Source organism: Mesocricetus auratus, unplaced genomic scaffold (genome assembly GCF_017639785.1).
Source record: "Mesocricetus auratus isolate SY011 unplaced genomic scaffold, BCM_Maur_2.0 Super-Scaffold_100004, whole genome shotgun sequence".
Taxonomy (NCBI): Eukaryota; Metazoa; Chordata; class Mammalia; order Rodentia; family Cricetidae; genus Mesocricetus; species Mesocricetus auratus.
The window spans coordinates 71573498-71594292 of NW_024429189.1; the positions used below are offsets into that span (position 1 = coordinate 71573498).

At 43.6% G+C, this 20795-nt stretch overlaps 2 protein-coding genes across 13 annotated transcripts in view; both read right to left on the minus strand.

Moving 5' to 3' along the window:
- Kiaa1549l (KIAA1549 like) overlaps positions 1–899 on the minus strand; it is a 268939-nt gene extending 268040 nt beyond the window's left edge. For 3 of the 5 annotated variants that reach the window (XM_013121632.3, XM_013121626.3, XM_013121620.3), the window contains exon 1: positions 203–899. In XM_013121632.3, the coding sequence (XP_012977086.1) occupies positions 203–437 (235 nt within the window). In that variant the 5' untranslated portion in view covers positions 438–899. The remainder of the gene's footprint in view (positions 1–202) is intronic. The other 2 variants (XM_005064840.4, XM_040745942.1) reach the window with 2 other exon arrangements.
- Positions 900–16825: 15926 nt separating this feature from the next.
- Hipk3 (homeodomain interacting protein kinase 3) overlaps positions 16826–20795 on the minus strand; it is a 75353-nt gene continuing 71383 nt past the window's right edge. For all 8 annotated transcript variants that reach the window (XM_013121415.3, XM_013121418.3, XM_013121421.3 and 5 more), the window contains one exon: positions 16826–20681. In XM_013121415.3, the coding sequence (XP_012976869.1) occupies positions 20205–20681 (477 nt within the window). In that variant the 3' untranslated portion in view covers positions 16826–20204. The remainder of the gene's footprint in view (positions 20682–20795) is intronic.

Sequence of the window (20795 nt, forward strand, 5' to 3'; positions counted from 1 at the left end):
TCCAGAAAAGAAAAGAAAAAAGATAAAAACGTGCCTCTTTCTTCTCCGCCCACGATGCCTTTCCCGAGACAGATTTCTGACAGTTCTCCCGCTGTTGCAAGTGCTAAGCGCAGAGAAAAGCCCAGTGGTGCTGCAAAGAGCCCACCACCCTTCACCAACCGGTTAGGGTGCTCTAGACCCTGCCGTGGGCGCAAGTGCTTACCCGAGTCGGCCCAGCAGTGCCCGGGAAGGGCAGCCAGCAGCAAGAGTCCCAGCAGCAGCGGCCGCAGAGGCGGCGCGTCCTGGGACCCGGGGGCCCCGGAGCTCCTCACGCCCTGGAAGAGCGCGGCGATCCCGCCAGCCCTGCAGAGACCACGCTCCCGGGGCCGGTCCCTGGGCTCCCGCGCCGTCGGCCCAGCATCGCTCGGGCCCTGGGGCTTCACCTCCTGCAGAGCCATAGGGACAGTTCACACATCCAGGCCGCTGCCTCGTTCCACACCGCGCCGGGGAGCCCAGCCCTCGGCGCACCGCTCCTCACAGGGCATCTCCGGCCATGGCCCGGAGGGAGGCGGGAGGCGCAGCCGCTCGTTCGTCCTGCCTCGGTCCGGGGCGGACTCGGCGGAGCCGCGGCTTCACGCGCGCGGGGACCGGCGCCGCATGGGGTTCCCACGGTGCGGCGAGGGTGGGACGGGCGGCGCCCGGGTCCCTTCTCCGGGGCTGGATATTGCACCCCGAGCGCGAGGCTGCGAGACGCGGAACCCCGCGGCCCTGCCTTGTGCAACGGGCCACCCGCCGCCGCCCCTACGCCGGGGTCTCTGTCCCTGCTGGTTCGCTCGATCGCTAGGCTCCGGCTCCGGCCGCGAGTGCTACTGCAGCTCAGAACAGCGCCTCATTGACAAAGAAAGCACGTAGCACCGGAGCCGGCGAGGGAGGCGAGGCAGGCGCGCGCGCGCATCCCCGCGCGAAACCACCGCGCGCCCCCACCTTCCGCGCGCGGGGCTCGAACCGTGCCCTGCACTGGCGAGGTCCTCGTTGAAAGAGGCAGGGAATGGCTTCCCTCTGACCGGTGTCCCCAGAAGGAAAGGTCAGCGGAGATAGTCCGCTGACCAAGGAAGGGACTAGACACAGTCAACCTTCTGAGGAAGCTAGGTCTTCAGCCTGCATCTTGGAAAAGCTCTCTGAGGATGAGCATGGGAGCTTTGTGCAGGGTGTTCACTACTTCTCTGAGGGTCTGGCAGACACCTGCATGCCAGATTTAGCCCCGAAGAACTGAAGTTGTTGTGGCCTATTTGCAGTGAAACGCTGGCGTTAATAAAACACATTATAAACATTTGGTACACCCATACAAGAGGAGAGGCAGTGCTCTGGGCTTTGGGACAACTACATGCCTTTCCAAGTGACAAGTCAGTCACTCCTAGTGGGACAAACGGGAGAGTCAGCTCTTACCCTTGCTCTGCCTTTGTGCCCTTGAACGGCTACCTAGTTCACAGGTGCTTCAAGCACCCTCCTTTTTCCTGCATCCATAGCTTGCCAGCTACTGTGTCAGGCACTAGGCATATAAGTAATGATGGAAAAACATTCACTGACCTGGTGAAACTCATCTGTTCATCTGACAGTATTCATTCATCCCAAACTGCCTGTTATATGCCAGGCCCTATTCCAGACACTTGGACAACAGCCACAAGCATAATCCCCATAGGTAATAAATTGACTACCAGACAGTGCTAAAAGGCCTCAGAGAAAATGGTAAGGTAAAAGAATGGAAAGTGGGAACAGGGGTTTGCAGCATTAACCAGGATGAAAAAAGGTTCCCTGTGAAGGTGACATTTGAGAGAAGACCAGAAGAAGGTCAAGGGACAAGCCAAGCTGAAGGAGCATTCTAGATAAAGCGATCCATAAGGGTGAAAACCCCGAGGCTGGCCTGGCCTGGTGTGTTCAAGGCATAGCAAGCTGGAAAGTGCTGAGAGATGGAAGCCAGCCCCCACCCCCATCCTGCACAGCATAGCAAACTGGAATTATTCTGGTGAAGTGTTTACTCTGTCTCACCTGTGTCCGTAGAATTGCAGTAACACAGTGTTTTTGGAGACGATGCATTGTCACGTGCTAACTTTACAGATGCGTCCTGCGAAATCTGTTCAGATTTGTTGAAATGTAGTAGTACAGGCTGAGTATCCCTAATCTTAAAATCTGAAACGCTCAGAAAGTTCCAGGGCTGGTGAGATGGTTCATGGAGCAAAGGCACTGGGCGGTGGTGGTGCACACCTTTAATCCCAGCATGCAGAGGCAGGTTCAAAGCCAGACTGGTCTACAGAGTGAGTTCCAGGACAGCCAGAGCTACACAGAGGAAAGAAAAGGGGAGGGAAAGAGGGAGGGAGGGAGGGAGGGAGGGAGGGAGGGAGGGAGGGAGGGAGGGAGGGAGGGAGGGAGGAAACTTAGTTGCAATTTTCCCAAGTAATAAGACAAGAGTCATTTTGAGGCACAAAGAAGGCCCATTCATGGAGGTTATCCAACCTTACAAAGTCTGAGGAATGGCTAGTGGTAATCCCAGGAAGGAAATGGGACAGGGATGGTGGTGGGTGGTCTAAGCAAGGTCTAACTGACAAATAAGAGATCAAGTGTGCCCAGCAGGGGAGGGAGACAGGGGAACACAGGCTTGGAATAGAGAAGGTTCTTCATCCAACACCTACAACTCATGGAGATACACGACAGAAGGGAAGGATATTCAGGCCTGTTCATGGAAGGTTCTGGATACATCTGGGTCTTTCCTTGAAGAAAGGAGGAGGGGAAGGGAGGAGGGGAATGATCCTCAGGAGCACCAGCCTGGCACATGGCTCTGCATAGGAGCTGCGGACACAAGGTGGGTGTGGTAAAGGAGAACTTGAACCTTTCTGGCCACAGCTGTAGCTAGCTGTGTAGCTAGCTGTGATACAGAAAGTACAGAGTTGTTGGCCCAAGACATAAAAGATGCAAATGGAGAGTACACAAAACAAGAGACACAAGACTTAGCCACAGCCATGTTCCCGGTGACAGTTAAGAGAGGAAACACTGGGGCTACTGCCAGAGGGAGGAAATATTCATATTCTGTTTTGTAAATGGGATTTTCCCTTTGCTATTTCTTGCCAGACTTAGACATTACACAGATTGCTTTTCAGTTTCTGGTTGTTAGGTTGAGTGGCTCTGACCTCCAACAAGGCTGGACTTGAGACCAGACATCATTGAATCCCTCCAGTAAGCAAAGCAGGTACACAGTGAGCACTCTAGAGCAAGGTAAGAGTGTGGCAAAGATAGGTGAGGATTATTCATCCCCATGGGAACAGAGCTATGAGAAGATCACCCATCCCCCATGGAAACACGGACTGTGTCTGCCTTCAATGGGGAAAAAGACACAAGAACATCTAAAGGAGCAGTTCCAGGCACAGCAAAGGGACAACTAAGCAGTCATAAAAGGTTTAGCAGCATGGTGGGGAAGGACAGGAATCTAGTGAGGGAGGGCAGCCCAGTGGGGCCTTAGGGAACGGATACCCTGTTTCAGGGCAGGAGGAGCACAGTGGAGGCAGATGCCAAGAGCCTGAGATGCTAGGCTCCGGACCTTATACCTTAGCCAGTATAAATGGGAGGCTGTTTCCGCAGGACAGAAATCTTGGGGAGGCTTTCTGGAGAGTGGGGAGAATGAGGCAGGGTCTTCCCGCATAGCCCAGGCTGACTCAGAACACACTGTGTAATGTAACCTAGGCTGGCTTCAAACTCATAGCAAGTCTCCTGCCTCAGTTTCCAGGGTACTAAAACTACAGATATGAGTTACCATGGCAGTTTGTTTAAATTTTGGATTGATGAGTCCTTGTTTGGTAAATAGACAAGTCAAACCCCTATGTTGACTTAAATTTAAGATCTGCCTCTACTAGCTAATGACTGAGAAAATCGTGTCTCTGTAAACCTCATCTATAAAACTGGAATAATCCAAGCAATTCCCACATGGGGTTGTTTTAAGGATTGAGTTGATACATGTCAATCATTTAGACATACACTTGACATATGGTAAGTGCTCAATCAATCTTATTATATATTATATGATAATTGCAACCCTCTTAACCCATAAACCCTTGTATTCATTTTCAGTATTCTTAACTGGGGCTTTGGGACTTCCTTGTGTGTTGAGCTCATTGTTTAAAGAGTCAAAACAATAAGTAACTGTCCGGTGTTCCTGCTCTAAGGAGACAGACCCTGATCCCCAATGCTTTTCGACTCCCAAAGGGGCTTTCCGACCCCTATCCTTTTCCTTTTAACCGATCAAGTCAGCACCTGTAATCATGTCCAAAAGGTGAAGATGAACATATAGAAGCTTTTCACGGTGTGGGCAGAAGACTCCACCTCCGAGCGGTGATTTCAGGCTCTGGGCTGAACTTTCTGTCATTATTCTGGGGCACACATCTAGACATCTTTCTGCAACAAGCAGCTGTTGTTCCGCAAGTCATCATTTCACACCTGTACGCCTTCCATTTCTATTCACAAACCTCTTTCCCATAGCCAGGCGAGTTCTAAATTCCAGTGTCTGCAGCTGTTGTTCCGCAAGTCATCATTTCACACCTGTACGCCTTCCATTTCTATTCACAAACCTCTTTCCCATAGCCAGGCGAGTTCTAAATTCCAGTGTCTGCAGCTGTTGTTCCGCAAGTCATCATTTCACACCTGTATGCCTTCCATTTCTATTCACAAACCTCTTTCCCATAGCCAGGCGAGTTCTAAATTCCAGTGTCTGCAGAGAGCTAAGCCTTGTCTCCACCCTCTCTGAGCTCAACCCTGAAGATCCAGTGGGGCAGATGAGTAACCACACACCAGTGCCCCTGCTCAGAGCAGGGGGAGGATGCTGGAGGAATCCTGAAAAGCAGAGAGTCAGAAGAGGCTGGAGGGATGAGTGAGGGATTTACCCTGCAGTGGGGAACCAAAGCCTATCCTTTTAAGCCATGGTGACTTTTAGAACCGTAGGATATGTTTCAAATGACTCCCAGAGCCCTCGTTTTTTAAGAAATGAAAGGGAGTCTGGAGAGATGCATCAGCGGTTAAGAGCACTTCCTGCTCTTGCAGAGGACCTGAGTTTGGTTCCTAGAACCCGCACTAGCAGCTAACAACTATCTGTAACTCCAGTTCCAATGGATCTATCTGATGCTGCCTTCTGGCTTCAGAGGAACCCAAGCACACACAATGTACCGACACATACATGCAGGAAAACATCCATATACATAAAATAGAAGCGAGATATAAAATACTTAAAATAGAAAGGATTTTTCTTCTTCTTCTTCTTCTTCTTTGTCTTCTTCTCCTTCTTCTTCTTCTTCTTTGTCTCCTCCTCCTCCTCCTCCTCCTCCTCCTCCTCCTTCTTTTAATATGGCAGTTTCTACAGAGGCCATGAGACTCAAGACCAGACATCACAAGACTGCATGGTCTATATTGCCCATTTCCTCCAATAATAGAAGGAATTTAAAATACAATGTATATGTGACTTCTCTTGCTTCTAATGCCCCTGAGAAAAAAATAGCAATAACTGGGAAGGTGCATTTCAGGGCCCTTCCTACATCTCACTGGTCTGGCCCTGAGAAAAGTACTTAATATAGCTATATGGGTACCTTGTAGAAAGAACTGCCTGGGAGGGCCAAAAGATAGTCAAATTAGCAGTGCCAGAGGACAGTGGGAGTTTGGGAGTGTTCCCATCAAAGAATTATGGAAGACCACACCCCACCCCACCCACCGCATAGAATGGACTGAGGGTGAGGCCCGAGGAGAGTACTGCAGAAATGTAGGCCATCTAGTTTTCCCTTTCCTTTGATACCTCCCAGGTTTCAGCCTCAAGGCCTGAGATGGCAGGCAGGTCCAGCAAGACCCTGGTAACGCCCACCAGGAGCAGCTGCCAGCTAAGGGTGGGTGAGGCCTCCACAGAAGCCTAGCAACTCAGTGTTTGTTGACTTGGACTTCACTTCTGGTTGATAGCATTTCCACTTGCCCAGGTTCTAGTTAATTATCCTCTAAGTCCTTCAGGGGTAGGAGGCAGCATATCCTGTCCTTTATTTTCAAGACATCAAGGACCATTTTGTCTTGATGATATCCTGATGCCTTTGGGATTCTTCAGTCAGAGCAGAGACATGGTCACCTCCCTCTCCACAATGACACTATGAGGCTAGCTAATTTTTACTATATTTCTAGCTCCTGGTTCTTTGTTTGGTTTTGCTTTTTGTTCGGTTTTTTTGAGGGCTTATTTTGTTTTGTTTGTTTGTTTCGTCAAGCCCTGTGGGATAGGGACTAGGACTGGTTATGGGAAATATTAGTGATTTACAACTAGCATCAAGCCCCAAGCCCATCAGCCCATAGCTCTTGGCTTCAGTACACCCAAGGTGTCCAAGTGTCTACCAGAAATGTCAAGGTATCTACCCAAGACAAATAAATAAAAGCACATGCCACAAGTATTTCCATTTACATATTTATAGCATCATTATTCATAATAGCCAGAAGTGGAAACAGTCTAAATGTCTATCAGTGAAAAGATAAACAAGTTTGGTACAACTGAACATTGCTCCCCAGTGAGCAAGGACAGGAGGAGAATACTATTATGTGCTACTACACCAAGGAACCTGAGGACACTGTGCCAAATGAAAGAAGCCAATTACAGAGGCTACATAGTTTATGGCTCTAGTTATATGAAGTGTCCAGAAGAGGCAAATCCAAAGAGACCCAAAAGAAGCAGATTCCTGGCACCAAGGGATTAAGGATGCTATGTCACAAAGTTCCTTTCCAGGGTGATAGAAATATTCTCAACTAGATTGTAGTATAGGTTACATCATTCTGTAAGTGTACTAAAATTGATGTCATATAAATTCTATTGGAGATACATTGGGGATTGAACCCAGAGCCTCTCAAACACCATATGAGGGCTCTACCACTGAGCTGCATCCCCGGCCTCATGAATCATGTCTTAATAAAACTGTTCAAAACAAAAGCTGGACCTGCCAGAAGAGACTCAATAAATCTTAGATGCTGTCACATAATTCTTTTTTGAACACATTAAAAAGGAAAGAGATTTTGTACTTAAATTTTCACTTAAAAGTACTATCTTTTTTGAAAGGTCATTAAGAAGTATATTATAAAAATACATACATATCCTAACAAGGATACTAGTACATCAGCAATAAATGTCATCACCTGAAACAGCCAGTGCTCCCTCTCATTTGCCAAAACATGTCTGTTTTATAAGGAGATCTGATTAATGCATTTGGAACTAAAGGAATCCAGGATCCATTTAGAAGCAACAGGCAAACTCTTAATAGCACTTTTCATTCTAGAGTACCAGTTAAGTGTCTGACAATAGATACTTTGTGTATACTAACCCAACCATGTTTATCATTTCCTCACAATGGCTGCTTGAGCCATCATTTTGACCTTCACTCCATGCATGAAACAACCTTGATTGTCTCTCATCTCCAGCATGAAGTTCTATAGGGTTGTGAAGATGAGGTAGGCAAAATCCTTATCCTTGTAGGTCTCAGAGTACAAAAAGGGAGAAACAAAATTATAAAGCAATCACTTATGCTATGGGTGAAATGACAGATGGACTTTGATCTCTTCCAGTGTCAGGCGAGGCTTACAAAGACTATTGGAGAGAAGGCTTGGTACGCAGACAAGACAAGGGAAAGAAAGGGGGTGCTTCCACCATAAAAAGATGCAGAAGTAGGAATCCACCAGTTGCTAATGACGTTGTTCTGTACAAGGAGCCACAAGGTTTATTGAGAGAAGACATCATAGGGAAGCTAGTGGCCTCCTCAGAGTAACCCAAAAGCTGACCATCAAGATTTTTGTACTTTGGAGATTCTGATAGGCAGAACTCTCTTTTGGTCTACAGTGTATCACCTCTTCCCCTGGTCCAGATTTCTTGTCATCTCCACTGCTACTAGTGGATGAAGACTGAATTCTAGAAAGACCACTTGGGCAGGTAATGAAGCAGGAAGGTACGGGTGGATTTGGACACAGGATGTCGGTCACATGACCCAGTTCCCAGGTCTGAGCCAAGGCAAGGTGGGGAGGTGGAAGAGAGAAGGACTGTGCTGGCTTGGACGGTGGCAACTAATGATAACACGTGGAGGGGGAAAGAAAGGAGGGGGAGTCAAGGTGCCGTATGTCTGAAAATGCAGACAAGGCAGGGGGGAGGGGGCCCAAGTGTTCTAAGCATCAAAGCACATGCAAGTATCACAAGAGTTCACCCAGCATCTCTGTTCTAACAAACTCTACATGACACCGATGCTGTTACACCACACATTTGAGTAACATAAGACACATGCTTTAGCTTAACCCAAGAATTTCTTTAAAATGAAGTTCCTGGACTTCATCAGCTTTTGAGACGCTATTCCTGCCTCCTCCAAAGAAGAAAACCAGGGTGATTTCTTCTCTTCCTATAGGACAATGTGGTTCCCCACAGTGATTGTGTGCCATGCAATGTCTGTCTTCCCCTCCCCATGTCTGTTGCTCTTAGCTTATGGCACACCACAGGAGCCACTGGGCACAGTTCCACCTCTAAGGACGTTAAAGTCAAGTGCCTTTAACCCCAGCATTCAGGAGGTGGGGCAGATGCTCTCTGTGACCTGCCTGGTCTACACAGGGAGTTCTCAGCCAGCCAGGGCTACAAAGTGAGACCCAGTCTAAAGAAGAGAGGGAGGGAGGGAGGGAGGAAGGGAGAGAGGGAGGAAGGAAGGACCATATCAAGTCCAGCTCTGTACCTTTTCCTTTCCCATGGGGGAAGCATGTCCTAACTCCAGGGTTAGGAATTCCTATCCTTCAGCCAGTCCTACAAATTAACAAGACTGCAGCCATGCACAGATCTGTAGGCAGCAGCCGAGTTGCCCCAAAGAAGGACTCAAAATGAACCACTAGATAAGACTACTGTTTCCAGCTCCTGAAACTTTGGGGGGTCATTTGTTTCTACGGTACAATCACCCAAAGCAGACTAATTAATGAAAGAAAAGACACAGTGTAGTAAAAAATGAATTTTAATGAAAAGTTATTGAGCTGTCAAACATTCTTTTTATGGAAACCAAGGAGCTATACAGTAAAGTTGTGGTATGATTATAACTGTCTTGGTTATGTGAATGTCCTGTCTGAGGAGAGCTTTAAAAAATATCAGCCTTGGATTGATAGCTCTGGCTACAGCATCCTTCCAGTGAGCTGGAGTCACAGCCCCTGCTCCCTAATTTGTGCTATAGACATCAGTGGTTAAGTGCTGAGTGTTTTATGGGTATCTGCAGAGATGGGCGGATGTGGCACGTACCAGCTTCTAAGAGCTGATGACTAAATTTTCAGGAATTTTGTGAGCTACTTGTTAAACACAGTCATTATTTTTAAATCAAATTACAAAAGTTACAATTAAATTCCATTAAAAATCAATTGTTGACACAGGCAGTGCTCATATTCCATGGTTCCAATGTGCATGAATTTCATTTACCACCATTTAGTTAAATAACACTAATTTGCCTATAATACAGATTCATTTTTAGTTGTCACAGCATAATAAGTGTCAATATAGCTACATACGTAAACTTTGTTAACTCTTCAGTCCACAAATCACAAATACACATGTCTTATGAACACTGGCCAGACACACTACATTTTCCAAAGACTTGCAGTGACTAATCATTGCTCATCTGTCATTGGGTCCAGGCAGACAACAAAGTGTGTGACTGGGTTACCTTTCAGTCTTCCAGAGTAATGAGCCAACATAGCATTTTTAAAAAGTGGATGATCGGCTGGGTGGTGGTGGCACATGCCTTTAATCCCAGCACTCGGGATGCAGAGGCAGGCGGATCTCTGTGAGTTCGAGGCTGGGCTGGACCGACAGCCTCCAAAACAATACAGAGAAACCCTGTCTCGAAAATAAAAAAAAAAAAAGTGGATGATCAGGAGCTGGGGAGGTGGCTCAGTGGTAAGAGCATTTGCTGTGGAAGCAATCTCATCAAAGCTGGGCAAAGTTGTGTGCACCTATAATTCCAGCATTGGGAGCAAGGTTGGGGGATGGAGAAAGTAAGAGCCAAAATGGTGAATTTCAGCATCAGTGAAAAACCTTACCTACAAAAATATAGAGGGAAGGGGAAGGAAGGAAGGAGGAAGGGAGGGAGGGAAAGACATTTGACAACCTCTCTGGCCTCTATCCTTACAAGGGCCTGTGCACACTGCACACATGTACACATATATGAGAGAGAGAGAGAGAGAGAGAGAGAGAGAGAGAGAGAGAGAGAGAGAGAGAGAGAGAGAGAGAGAGAGAGAGAGAGACTTGTCTAGAAAAGATGAAAGGAGGCAAAGAATGAAGCAATGACTACAAGGTAAATGGACCCCGAGAGCCAGTAGCTGACTGTGGGAATGTTGACACGCACTGCCCAGATATTCCAGACAAATCTGGGGGGCTCAGGAAGGACAAATTTATCAATGCACATGAGCAAAGTGATTCTGATAAAAAACACAAAGATATCCAGGGAGGAAGCAATGTGGAGGAACTTCATGTTAGATAACCTCCCAGACAATCATGGTAACGAAGGCACTAAGTGTAAAACACAAGAAGCTCACCCACACTTGTCAACAGCACAACGACTTGCCAAGGAATTGGGATGGTGTCGTCTTTGGGGGAGAATTATGGGGCAAAGCAGTCTTCACTGCGGCAATGGCTTACGTTATACTACATGAGCTTCCTCTTCTGCAAACACTCCAGCCATGACAGGAGACTTTGCAATACTGTCACACAAAAGCTTAAAGGTCGTGAATGATTATGATTTTCTTCTGTTGATTACAACTTTGCAGGGACTAATTGCACTCACCACTTTCTACTGCCCAGTTGTGCTACAATTCTGTTATCTCCATGTTCTAAGTTATTTCTATCTGTTGGATCTCTATCAGATGCTGTGTCTCTCTTCATATCCAATAGCACCAGACAAGCAGCTAGCAATTGTGCCTGATGGGAGTGTTTATCCTATAGACTGGCAAACACTTGCCAGGTCGTTTTGTCGACTGTCTAGAAGTAAGAGTGTTGGAAAACCTGGCACATGCCTGTACTTTCAGCCCTTAGAAGGCCGAAGCAAGAGATGTGTAAATTCAAGACCAGTCTAGACTACATAGCAAGAACTTAAACAGGTAGGTAGGGACAGCCATCTTCTGACAGAACAAGGAGTCCACTCATGTTGTTTATGGATGAGATGTTACAATATGTATGTCTTTGTTTCACTTCAGCCTTATATAGGGGCGGCCACAAACATTTACGCCCTAACCATACCTGTTCATCAATAACATTTAAGTCAGATCTGTTGAAGGAGCTAGTAATGAAATACTCATAGCCTAAATTTTTTTGTCAAAACATGGCTGAATTACAGTCTTAGGCTGCATACACATACAAGAGTTTGGCAAAATGCAACCAACATCCTTTGATTCCATCCTATGAGAACCGATATAGAATTTATAAGTATTCACTATGCACTAAACATTCTCTACATTGATTTATAGAAAAGCTAAGTACATGTGCACGCACCTTCCCACCTGCGCCAGTGAAAATCTACTGGACATAGAAGACATAGTCAAAAAACATGTCTAAAGGGGTAAAACTATAAAACTACACTTTTCTCTGTTATTATGAATTAACTACAGTGTCTCTGGGCCTTCTCTTCTTAGAAATAAAGGAAAATTAAAAAGTGGGGGAGGGTGAAAGGAGACAATCCAGGTCTTGATAAATGAGTTTTTTTCTCCTTCCAAAGCTGTTGGGGAAGTCCTGTTATTTGCCTGTGCATTTGTCAATAAAGTACTGTCTGGCCAATAGAAAACCTAGATAGGAAGGACTAGGAGTCGAGGAGGATTCTGGGTAGGAGAAACACAAGAGAGTCAACATGTGATGCCATGGGGGTAGGACGCCGGGAACTATTCTCCGGTAAGAAACATACTTAGATTAACAATTATGGGGTAATTACTTAAGGCAGAGCTAGCCAGTAAGAGACAAACAAGGCCAACAGCTTCATAATTAATATAGCCTCCTGTGTGTTTATTTGGGACTCATGCGGATCAAGAACCAGGCGGGCGGGACGGCTTCTCTCAAGGAAAGCTTCTCGTAACAAAAGCTGCCAAATCCTAGGTTTTATTTCCTTTGCTGGAGACAAAATAATCTATGTATTTTTGACTCTGCGGCAGGTCACAGATGGATGAACATATGTATTCCTTCAATATACTTGGAGTACTGGTTTTTAAAACTTTATTTGTACAATTGAAAACCCCCTCACATTGGACTATAATGTCCACAGGACACAAGATATACTGCCCTTAGTTCTGCTTTGTCTTAGATAGTATAGAACAAACTTTTAGAGAACTCTTCCTCCCCCTGCTGGTCAGTATGGAACATCACAGCATACTGAACAAAATGACCAACCATGAACCTGGATCAACTCAGGACTGATGAAACTTGGTTGGTTTTTGTTATGCATTTTTAAGCTATGCTTTGAATTCATTGCCAGCATTTGTCTCATTGAAAAACAAGAAGTCATAGCCGCCCACTGGGTCTGCCTTGCTGTGTGCCTGCTGAGCCTCGGGCCTGGAGAGTTTACTTTCCATGTTGCTATCAGCTTGGTCAGCTCTGTCACTGTTGCTCTGAGTTTGCAACCCCCCCAGCTTCTTCACATAAAAGAGTAAACTGAAGCTCAGTCTTGCTCACAATCATATTTAATAACCAAAATGGCATGACAGAGTAAAAGTAGCCCTCCAAATTCAATTCAACATGACTGTTAAATTCATTTTTTTAAATGTTTTTCTACATATGAGTATTTTGCCTGCATGCTCATCTATGTACTACCTGCCTTCAGAAGCCACGAAAAGGAGTCAGTTCCCCTGAACGACAGAGTTTCAGACAGTTGGGAACCACTGCCACGTGGGTGCTGGGAATTGCAAAAGCAGCCAGTGCTCTTTTCTGTTTGTTTTTCAAGACAGGGTTTCTTTGTGTAGCCCTGGCTGTCCAGGAACTCACTCTGTAGACCCAGTGTCCTCACAGAGATCTGCCCATCTCTGCTTCCCAAGTGCTAGCATTAAAGGTGTGCACCACCACCACCCGGCTCTTAACCACTGAACTATCTCTGCAGCCCCCCACCGGGCTCTTAACCACTGAACTATCTTTGCAGCCCCCCCACCGGGCTCTTAACCACTGAACTATCTCTGCACCCCCCCCCCCCCCGGCTCTTAACCACTGAACTATCTCTGCAACCCCAAGTTTGTTTGTTTACTTACTTAGCAAATACTTCAGTACCTACTGCAGTCAGGCATAAAGCAAATGCCAAAGATAAAAATGGTGCAATTCAGAGTTTGCAGTTAGTGAGACACTGGATAAAAGGGATGAGGGGTCATGGTGATGCCTCATCTATTCAAAGTTAAACAGTACATTCTATGTAAGAAATAAAGGTAAACCAAAATATAGTATGTATGTTATAAAATGCTCAAATTTAGTTAAACATTGCTATTTGTAAAAGAAAAAGGCGAGGCTGGAGAGATGGCTTATCAGTTAAGAGTCTTGTGGAGGACCTGGGTTCACTTCCCAGCACAAACTAGGCACGCACATGGTGCGCACACGCAGGTAAAACAATCATACACATACAAAAGGAAATCCTTTCTTTTTAAAGAAAAAAAAAAAGCAAGTTCTTTGCATTCTCCATCTTTAATGGTTAGAGCAAACCCATTCACTTAAAATTGAGAGCACGGGCATTAAAAATGTTGGAGGTTTGTAAACTATGCAAAACCCTTGTTATAAATCGGAAGTAGAAAACAGAAACTGGGCCAGCAAGATGGCTCATTGGGCAAAGGCACTTGCCATGCAAGCCTGGTGGCCAAAGTCCCCAGAGCCAATGTAAAGGTGCAAGGGGAGGGGGGGGGGGGGTCCACAAAGCTGTTCTGATGTTTACATGGGCACTGTGGCACATGCTCTCATGTGTGCACGGGCATAAAAGAAACCTAAAATTGCCTGCATGTATAGTAACTATTAGAAGACTTTCTTGTCTGTAAATTTTTAAAAAATGTTTCTATGAACTTCTCAAGCATATTGTAACATGTATTATTTTCTAGGATGGAAAATATATTTTACTTCCTATGACTGTACTTATCATATATAAGCATAGGGTCAATAAGATAGGACAATGTCATCACAATGGTACAAAAATCTACATGACATGGACCAGAGGCCTAATAGAAAACTATAAAAAGCCCTGGAATATAGGAAAAAAACATTTAAATCTTCACAATCAAGAAACATCTTAGGGCCAGGTGGTAGTGGTGGCGCATGCCTCTAATCCCAGCACTCCGGAGGCAGAGGCAGGTGGATCCCTGTGAATTTGATACCAGCCTGGTCTACAAAGTGAGTTCCGGGACAGCCAGGGCTGTTACACAGAGAAACCCTGTCTCAAAAAACAACAACAAACAAACAAATCTTAGGAAACAGAGCAAAACCACAATGGGAAAAAAATGGCAGTAAGCTGGGTTTTATTAAAATTCAAAACTTTCACTCTTCCAAATGCCATGTTACAGTAAAAGGAAGCCAGTGTAGTGGTACATGGCAGGGGGACCTGGAGTTCCAAGTCAGCCTGAGCTACAGAGAGCTCAAGGTCAGCTTGGATAAGGAGACTGTCTCTAGAAAAAGACACTAATAGACACAGATTGGCACTCATGCCTCCCCTGCTCTCACGTGGACTTCAATACCACCATAAAGGGTCTTCAAGCCTGTAGCCCATTCTACATGGGCCAACCAGACTGAATTTTTTAAAACACAGATCAGTTTGTATTTGACCACCTAAATTCCTTTTATAGCTTCTCAGTGTCTGGCATTAAGTCTACACTCTTTCTTTGGCAAAAGACTGCATACCCACCTCCACAATGGGATCTTCTGTCTCTAGCATCCCCATGCACTGAGCTCTGACGTCCTTGTTTTGATTACATAAAAAGCTCATATTCTAGTTATGCTTTTGTGCTGTTTTACCCCTGTCTGACTAGCATTCTACTCACCTCCAACGCCACCTTGCTGGGCACTGACTTGGTCTCCCCCACCATGGTGAGGTAAGGCAATGGGCCTTCTGTCTTGTCCAATGACAGATAACCAGCATTTGGAACACAGATACTTCCTATTTTGAATGTGATGTGCCAGACAAGATAGTGAGTGCTGGTTTAAGTGTGCACTCAAAGACATTTCCATGCTGCTATCCTACAACTCCTTCAGAAAAAAATTTCTATGACCCTAGATCCGCTTAAATAGCTCAATACTCCTTGGTATTCCCTGAAGTTGAGTATACCTTCAGGGAAATCACAAACTCTAGATTTCCTCTAAATACAGGACCAGTGTTTGAGCCTTAGTGACAGTTTTTGTGTGTGTGTGTGTGTGTGTGTTGCTGTTGTTTATTTTGTAAGAACCCAACCTCACAACAACAACTAAAGCAAAAGAAAAGTGTCTATTAGGTTAGAAGACAATTAGAATGCTCACATACTGCACATGGAAACTAATTCCAGGACTACGGATCACTGTGTGGTGATATCTTAAACTAATAAAACCTGTCTGAAGGTCAGAGAATGGAACTTGCCACTAGCTAACCATAGAGGTCTGGAGGTTTGTACAGACAGGAAGTGAGGTAGCTGGGCAGAAACAGGATATAAGCAGGGAGAAACAGGAACTCGCTCTCTCATCTGCTGAGACACTTAAGGAAGTAAGTGTACCGTGGCTTGCTCCTTCTTCTGATCTCTCAGCATTTCCCTCAACATCTGACTCTGTGTTTTTATTACTTAGACCACTTAAGAACTCTATTTACATTTTAGTGCCCAGCATGGGGCCCAAACCCATGACCCTGAGATTAAGAGTATCATGCTCTACCAACTGAGCTAGAAGTGACATACATATGTACACATATGTATACCCCTTATGATCTATTAATTATATTCATACACATACACTGCATACACATATGTTCTCCAAAGGTAAGACAATAGCATCCACAGCAACCCTATTCCAAACACCTAAAAAGGGGAAACTTATCCAAATGACCATCGGCAAAACTGGTAAACACACAAAAGGATACTATAGTGACATGTAATTATGTATAATTTGGAAGACTCTCACCAACACAATGTTGAAAGAAGCAAACACTAAAATATTCATCTACTTTATATTTCAATTGAAACCTTGCAGAGAAATATATAATCACAGCTGTGTTTCAGCTTAGCTCTGGATTTGATCCTAAGCACAAAGGCAGAAGTCTCTAATCACTGCTCTGCCCTAATGGAGTATGTCCCACACTCCTGCCTACAGATTTGTGTCCAAAGTTAAGGACTCAAGAATAAGGTAGCATTTGAGAACACTAACTGAAGCTGACTCAGGGTAACTAACATTCTTTCAATGTCTCATGTTGCACTTTTCAAAAATCCACATGACTGCCCTATATCCTCCATCCATGAATAGCAAAGAGAGATTTTGCCCTTAAAAGTATGAAAAGATCGAATTTTCCAGAAAAATGGGTTACGGTTATGCTGCGGTTTCAGGTATTCCTGGCACACTGTGTCAGACTACAGTCTGGAGAGGAGGGTGGGAAGATGACTGGCTGGGGTCAGCCTGGCTCTACTTCAGGTTCACACTCACGAGCAGTCAGACTTTGAGCAAGCTACGTAAGCAAGTTGTACTATGTCCTCATTCACCCAACAGAGTTCCTAACACAAGGTGGCCCTATGCATCGCATGAAATGTCAATGCTTAGGTAACTTGGTAATGCCAGCCTTTTCCCATCTCTGTCCTTATGAAACACTGGAGTAGAAAAAAAGTCAGCAAGCTGTTTGCTGCAATATATATATTTTAATTCAAAGTGAATCAACAGTAATACACCATAAATTCTTATTTTGACACTCACCAAAATAGTCACCTGGAAAACCCGCTTTTTGTGACAAAGTACAGAAGGCTTGGTCACATTTAAATCACTGAGAACTAGAGAGAAATACTATCGCAAACTGTAATAGACATTACATCCATAAAAATTTTCCCAGTCCTTATTGTATATTGCACAGTGCAATTGCTACATGGCAAACTAGTGTAGCATAGAAGTAAAAAGCAAAAACAAACCAAAGAGAAAAGCCACAAGAGTAAAACTGTTCAACAGTTAACAGTTCAACTAAGTCATTGGATCTACAAGGGGATCATTAAAATGAATCTTCCTACACCTTGCAGTGTATGATTTAACTTTTACAGAACACAAGCCAAGTTTAAAATTAGCAGTAGAGATATTAAAATGAAAAGGTTTTGCTAATAGAGTAACATATTTAATACCCTTAAGAAAAAAAACCTAAATACCAAAATAATTGATTAAAAATTCACTTGCAAATTAGCACACAAATATGCAACTTGGAAAACATGCAGTGTTTTATTTAAGAAAACATTAAAACAAAACTATTAAAATAGTTTTAAAGGGGGCAAAATCCAGATTCTTCTGCCAATATGCTAAAATTAGACTTCAGGGGGATTCTGAAGTTTTAAATTTTGAAACACACTAAAAAGCCCATGATTGCAATTAATTAAGAGCAGTGCATTTACTGTGAAACGCCTTTCAAAAGCATTACTGTGGCATGAAAATGTCGACTGTTACCATCTACTGTCAATTTAACAAGGCTGCTCCAGTCATGAACTGAAATACAGAAAATGCATCAAATCTGGGCAGTAAGCACAGCTTACGGGCCACTTCTGTGCCTGTTGTGACACAATCAATCTTTGTACTCGGTGTTTCTGAAACACCCGTCACCAGCACTAAATCTTTCCAAGAAACGAGCAGACATCAGTAACTTGCTGGACCATGTAACTCAAATGAGAATAGGAGAAGTTACTTAAATAAGAACTCCACAAATGTGTCATCTGTAAATAAGTTAATCTCAGTCTACTCCTTTTTGCAACGTGTGTTACATATATTTTATTTGTATAAAATGCATAGAATCAATTACTAAAAACACTGAAACCTGTGGGGGAATCAAGTCCTTCATTTTCAGTGACTAAAAATGTGCTGCTGGTTTTTACTTTATGATCTAATACTGTAACCTTTAAAATCAACTTCAGGCACATTTATGTCTTGGATGATTATTAAATAAAACACTGCTTATGTCAATGGAGTAAAGAGAAATGTATCATTAGCTTATCGTCAGCGCTGTACTAGAGCTGTACTTGTGGTGTGCAACTTGTTTAGTGAAGAAATGCTGTCGATCCAAAACATTTGGAGTTCTGCACTCAAATGTTTTGTACTGTTTATTCCAGTAAATGCTGTAAGATTATATTCCAGACTTCTAAGGAAAAAAGTTAAGTCAAGCCTGCAAGATACAGCTTTCTCAAGTGTCTACAATGCCAGTATGAAAATAAAAAATTAAGTTACATTGATACATCCAAGTTTTTATATGCAGTGATGAGCACAAACATTAATAGAGATAAAATACTGATGCAAATAACACACCCCAAAATAACATAGGCAATTGTTTCCATCATTTACAATACAGTAGTTACAATGACACTCCAAACAGAAAAGCAAAGTAAAAAATCAAAACCCCAGCTTCTATCTCGTGTAATTAGACTTATACAGAAATTAGAAGGCTAAATAACAACTAGTTAATCACCTAATTTCACAGCTATCTGAAGTGGCAATCGTTATATAGCAGCTTATCTATGATACATTCAAGATAAATGATACAATTTATTACTTGCCTGGAAGCTAAAACACAGCCTTGGTTTAATACCTTTCCTTAAATTCCACCTCTACACTACAATATACTTGAGGTCTATGCAAAAAGTAGCTACCTTTTTATATAAGAAATGGATGATTAAGTCTTTGGTGCTGTAAAAGCAACTTCATTTCAATATCACCACCATCACCACCAAGGGGAGGGGGAGGGAGAAACCCAATACACACTTCCTAAGAGAAAAAGCATGTAATTTCTGTCCCTGACGGAATGTATTAAATAAGCAAACACCACCAACAAGCAAAAAACGAGTACTACAATGTAAAAATACTTAAAATAACCAAAACCAAAAACCTCACATGCATAAATGAAAAATTGCACACAAAGAACTCACATCTTTTCAAGCTTCAATAGTAAATATTCTGCTACTATGTATTAAATACTGCATGGTCTGCCCAAGCTAAGATGAAACCACATCATGAATCAATGAGCATTTTGCATTTTCTTTCATTATCTACTCAAGTCATGCCTACTGCACTTCTAAACATTTTTATGAAGTCCAATTATACAGCAAACACTCCCAAAATAAACTTAGGTTGTATTGCAGTTTCATTTAATAGTATATAAAATGCTGTGCTGTGACAGATATCAACTATCCATTAGTTACTGAATCAAGTTTTCTTAAGCACTACTAACTGCTTGCTTTTCTTGAAGCTAGATCATTCTGAAAAAAATCAGACAGCAGAATTCAGCTATAGCAAACATGCTGCCCTCTTACTAAGGAAAAAGCAGCTACTATCTGAAATCATACCACACAAAGCCAAAAGGAACATTACTCTACTGAAAGAAAACTAAAGAGTAGGTCTGAATTTTAAGTGCTGCAGTCCTCAACATTTACAGATAGGTAATAACTTGAACAACCTCAAATATTTAAGGCACTATGTGTGGGAACGGTTTACAATGCAGCTGAGATTATTAGAACAACATTAAGAGCCAAGTCTAGGCAACATTTTGCCCATGCAAAAGACACATGCAAATGTAAAGAACAATAGCTCAATTGCTTAGGTTAAGTGCCCCAACACGTACACACTAAGACACAGACAGTACAATTCACTCATATGCTGTAATTCTGACACATGTGCATCTGTTGCTCTAAAGTCTAGACACAGAATGGCTTCCCAAATGTGGACGTGTCTTGCACTAGTTAGAAGGCAATTTTATAAAAAATAGCAGGAGCAAAACTGGACTTCTGCTCCCATAAGTCACCTGTCTAGAGTTACTACATAAGAAGATACATGACCAAAGACAAGTTATACCAAATGTGCAAAACACATTAAAAGTGAGAGTTTTTTTAAAGCTCAAAGTTGTTTAAATTGCACCCAAGTCTACATGATTCAAAAATAATTTTCTTGTGCCATGGCTAATATTTATTAAATACCATGTTTTTATTTTTAATCAAACGTTTGTATCATTGAGCTTCCTCAATATACTGTTTTTGAGTTTTCACATATATGGATACTGGCTGAGTTTTGTTGGACTCAATGGAAATCCAGTATATGCAGGTGATGCTGCAATGTAAGAATGTGGAGGGAAGATTGGTTTGTATTGAGTCTGATGAATGGTTGGGGATGGTAACAGACGGGGATTTATGCCCACTGGGACTTGGTGAACTATGCCACTGGGATGGGAGATATTGTAGGTTGGATGCTGTAACATAGGTCTTGAGGTACACGGAGAGGCTAAGAGGTGGGCCACTGGTGCAGCACTACTGAGGGTAGCTGATGATGGGTATGGAAGTAGAGTAGGCTGTCCTCCGAGGTGCGTGTTTCCAGCCAGGTGGGCATGTACTGCTGTGTGGTTAGGACTTCCATGAGAAAGAGTGAATGGATTACTGGTAACACTAGTAGGAATATATGCTTGTTGTCTTCGATGCCCGAAGTTTCCATTCCACTCTTGATGCCCAGTTCCAAAATGCTGAACCTAATCACAAAGAAAAATAGGACTGAATACCACATTCTGTAAGATCAAAGTAGAGACCAAAGGACTGTGACTGGCAGCTCACACTGGACCTCTCAGGGTCTAGTTGACTAAGGA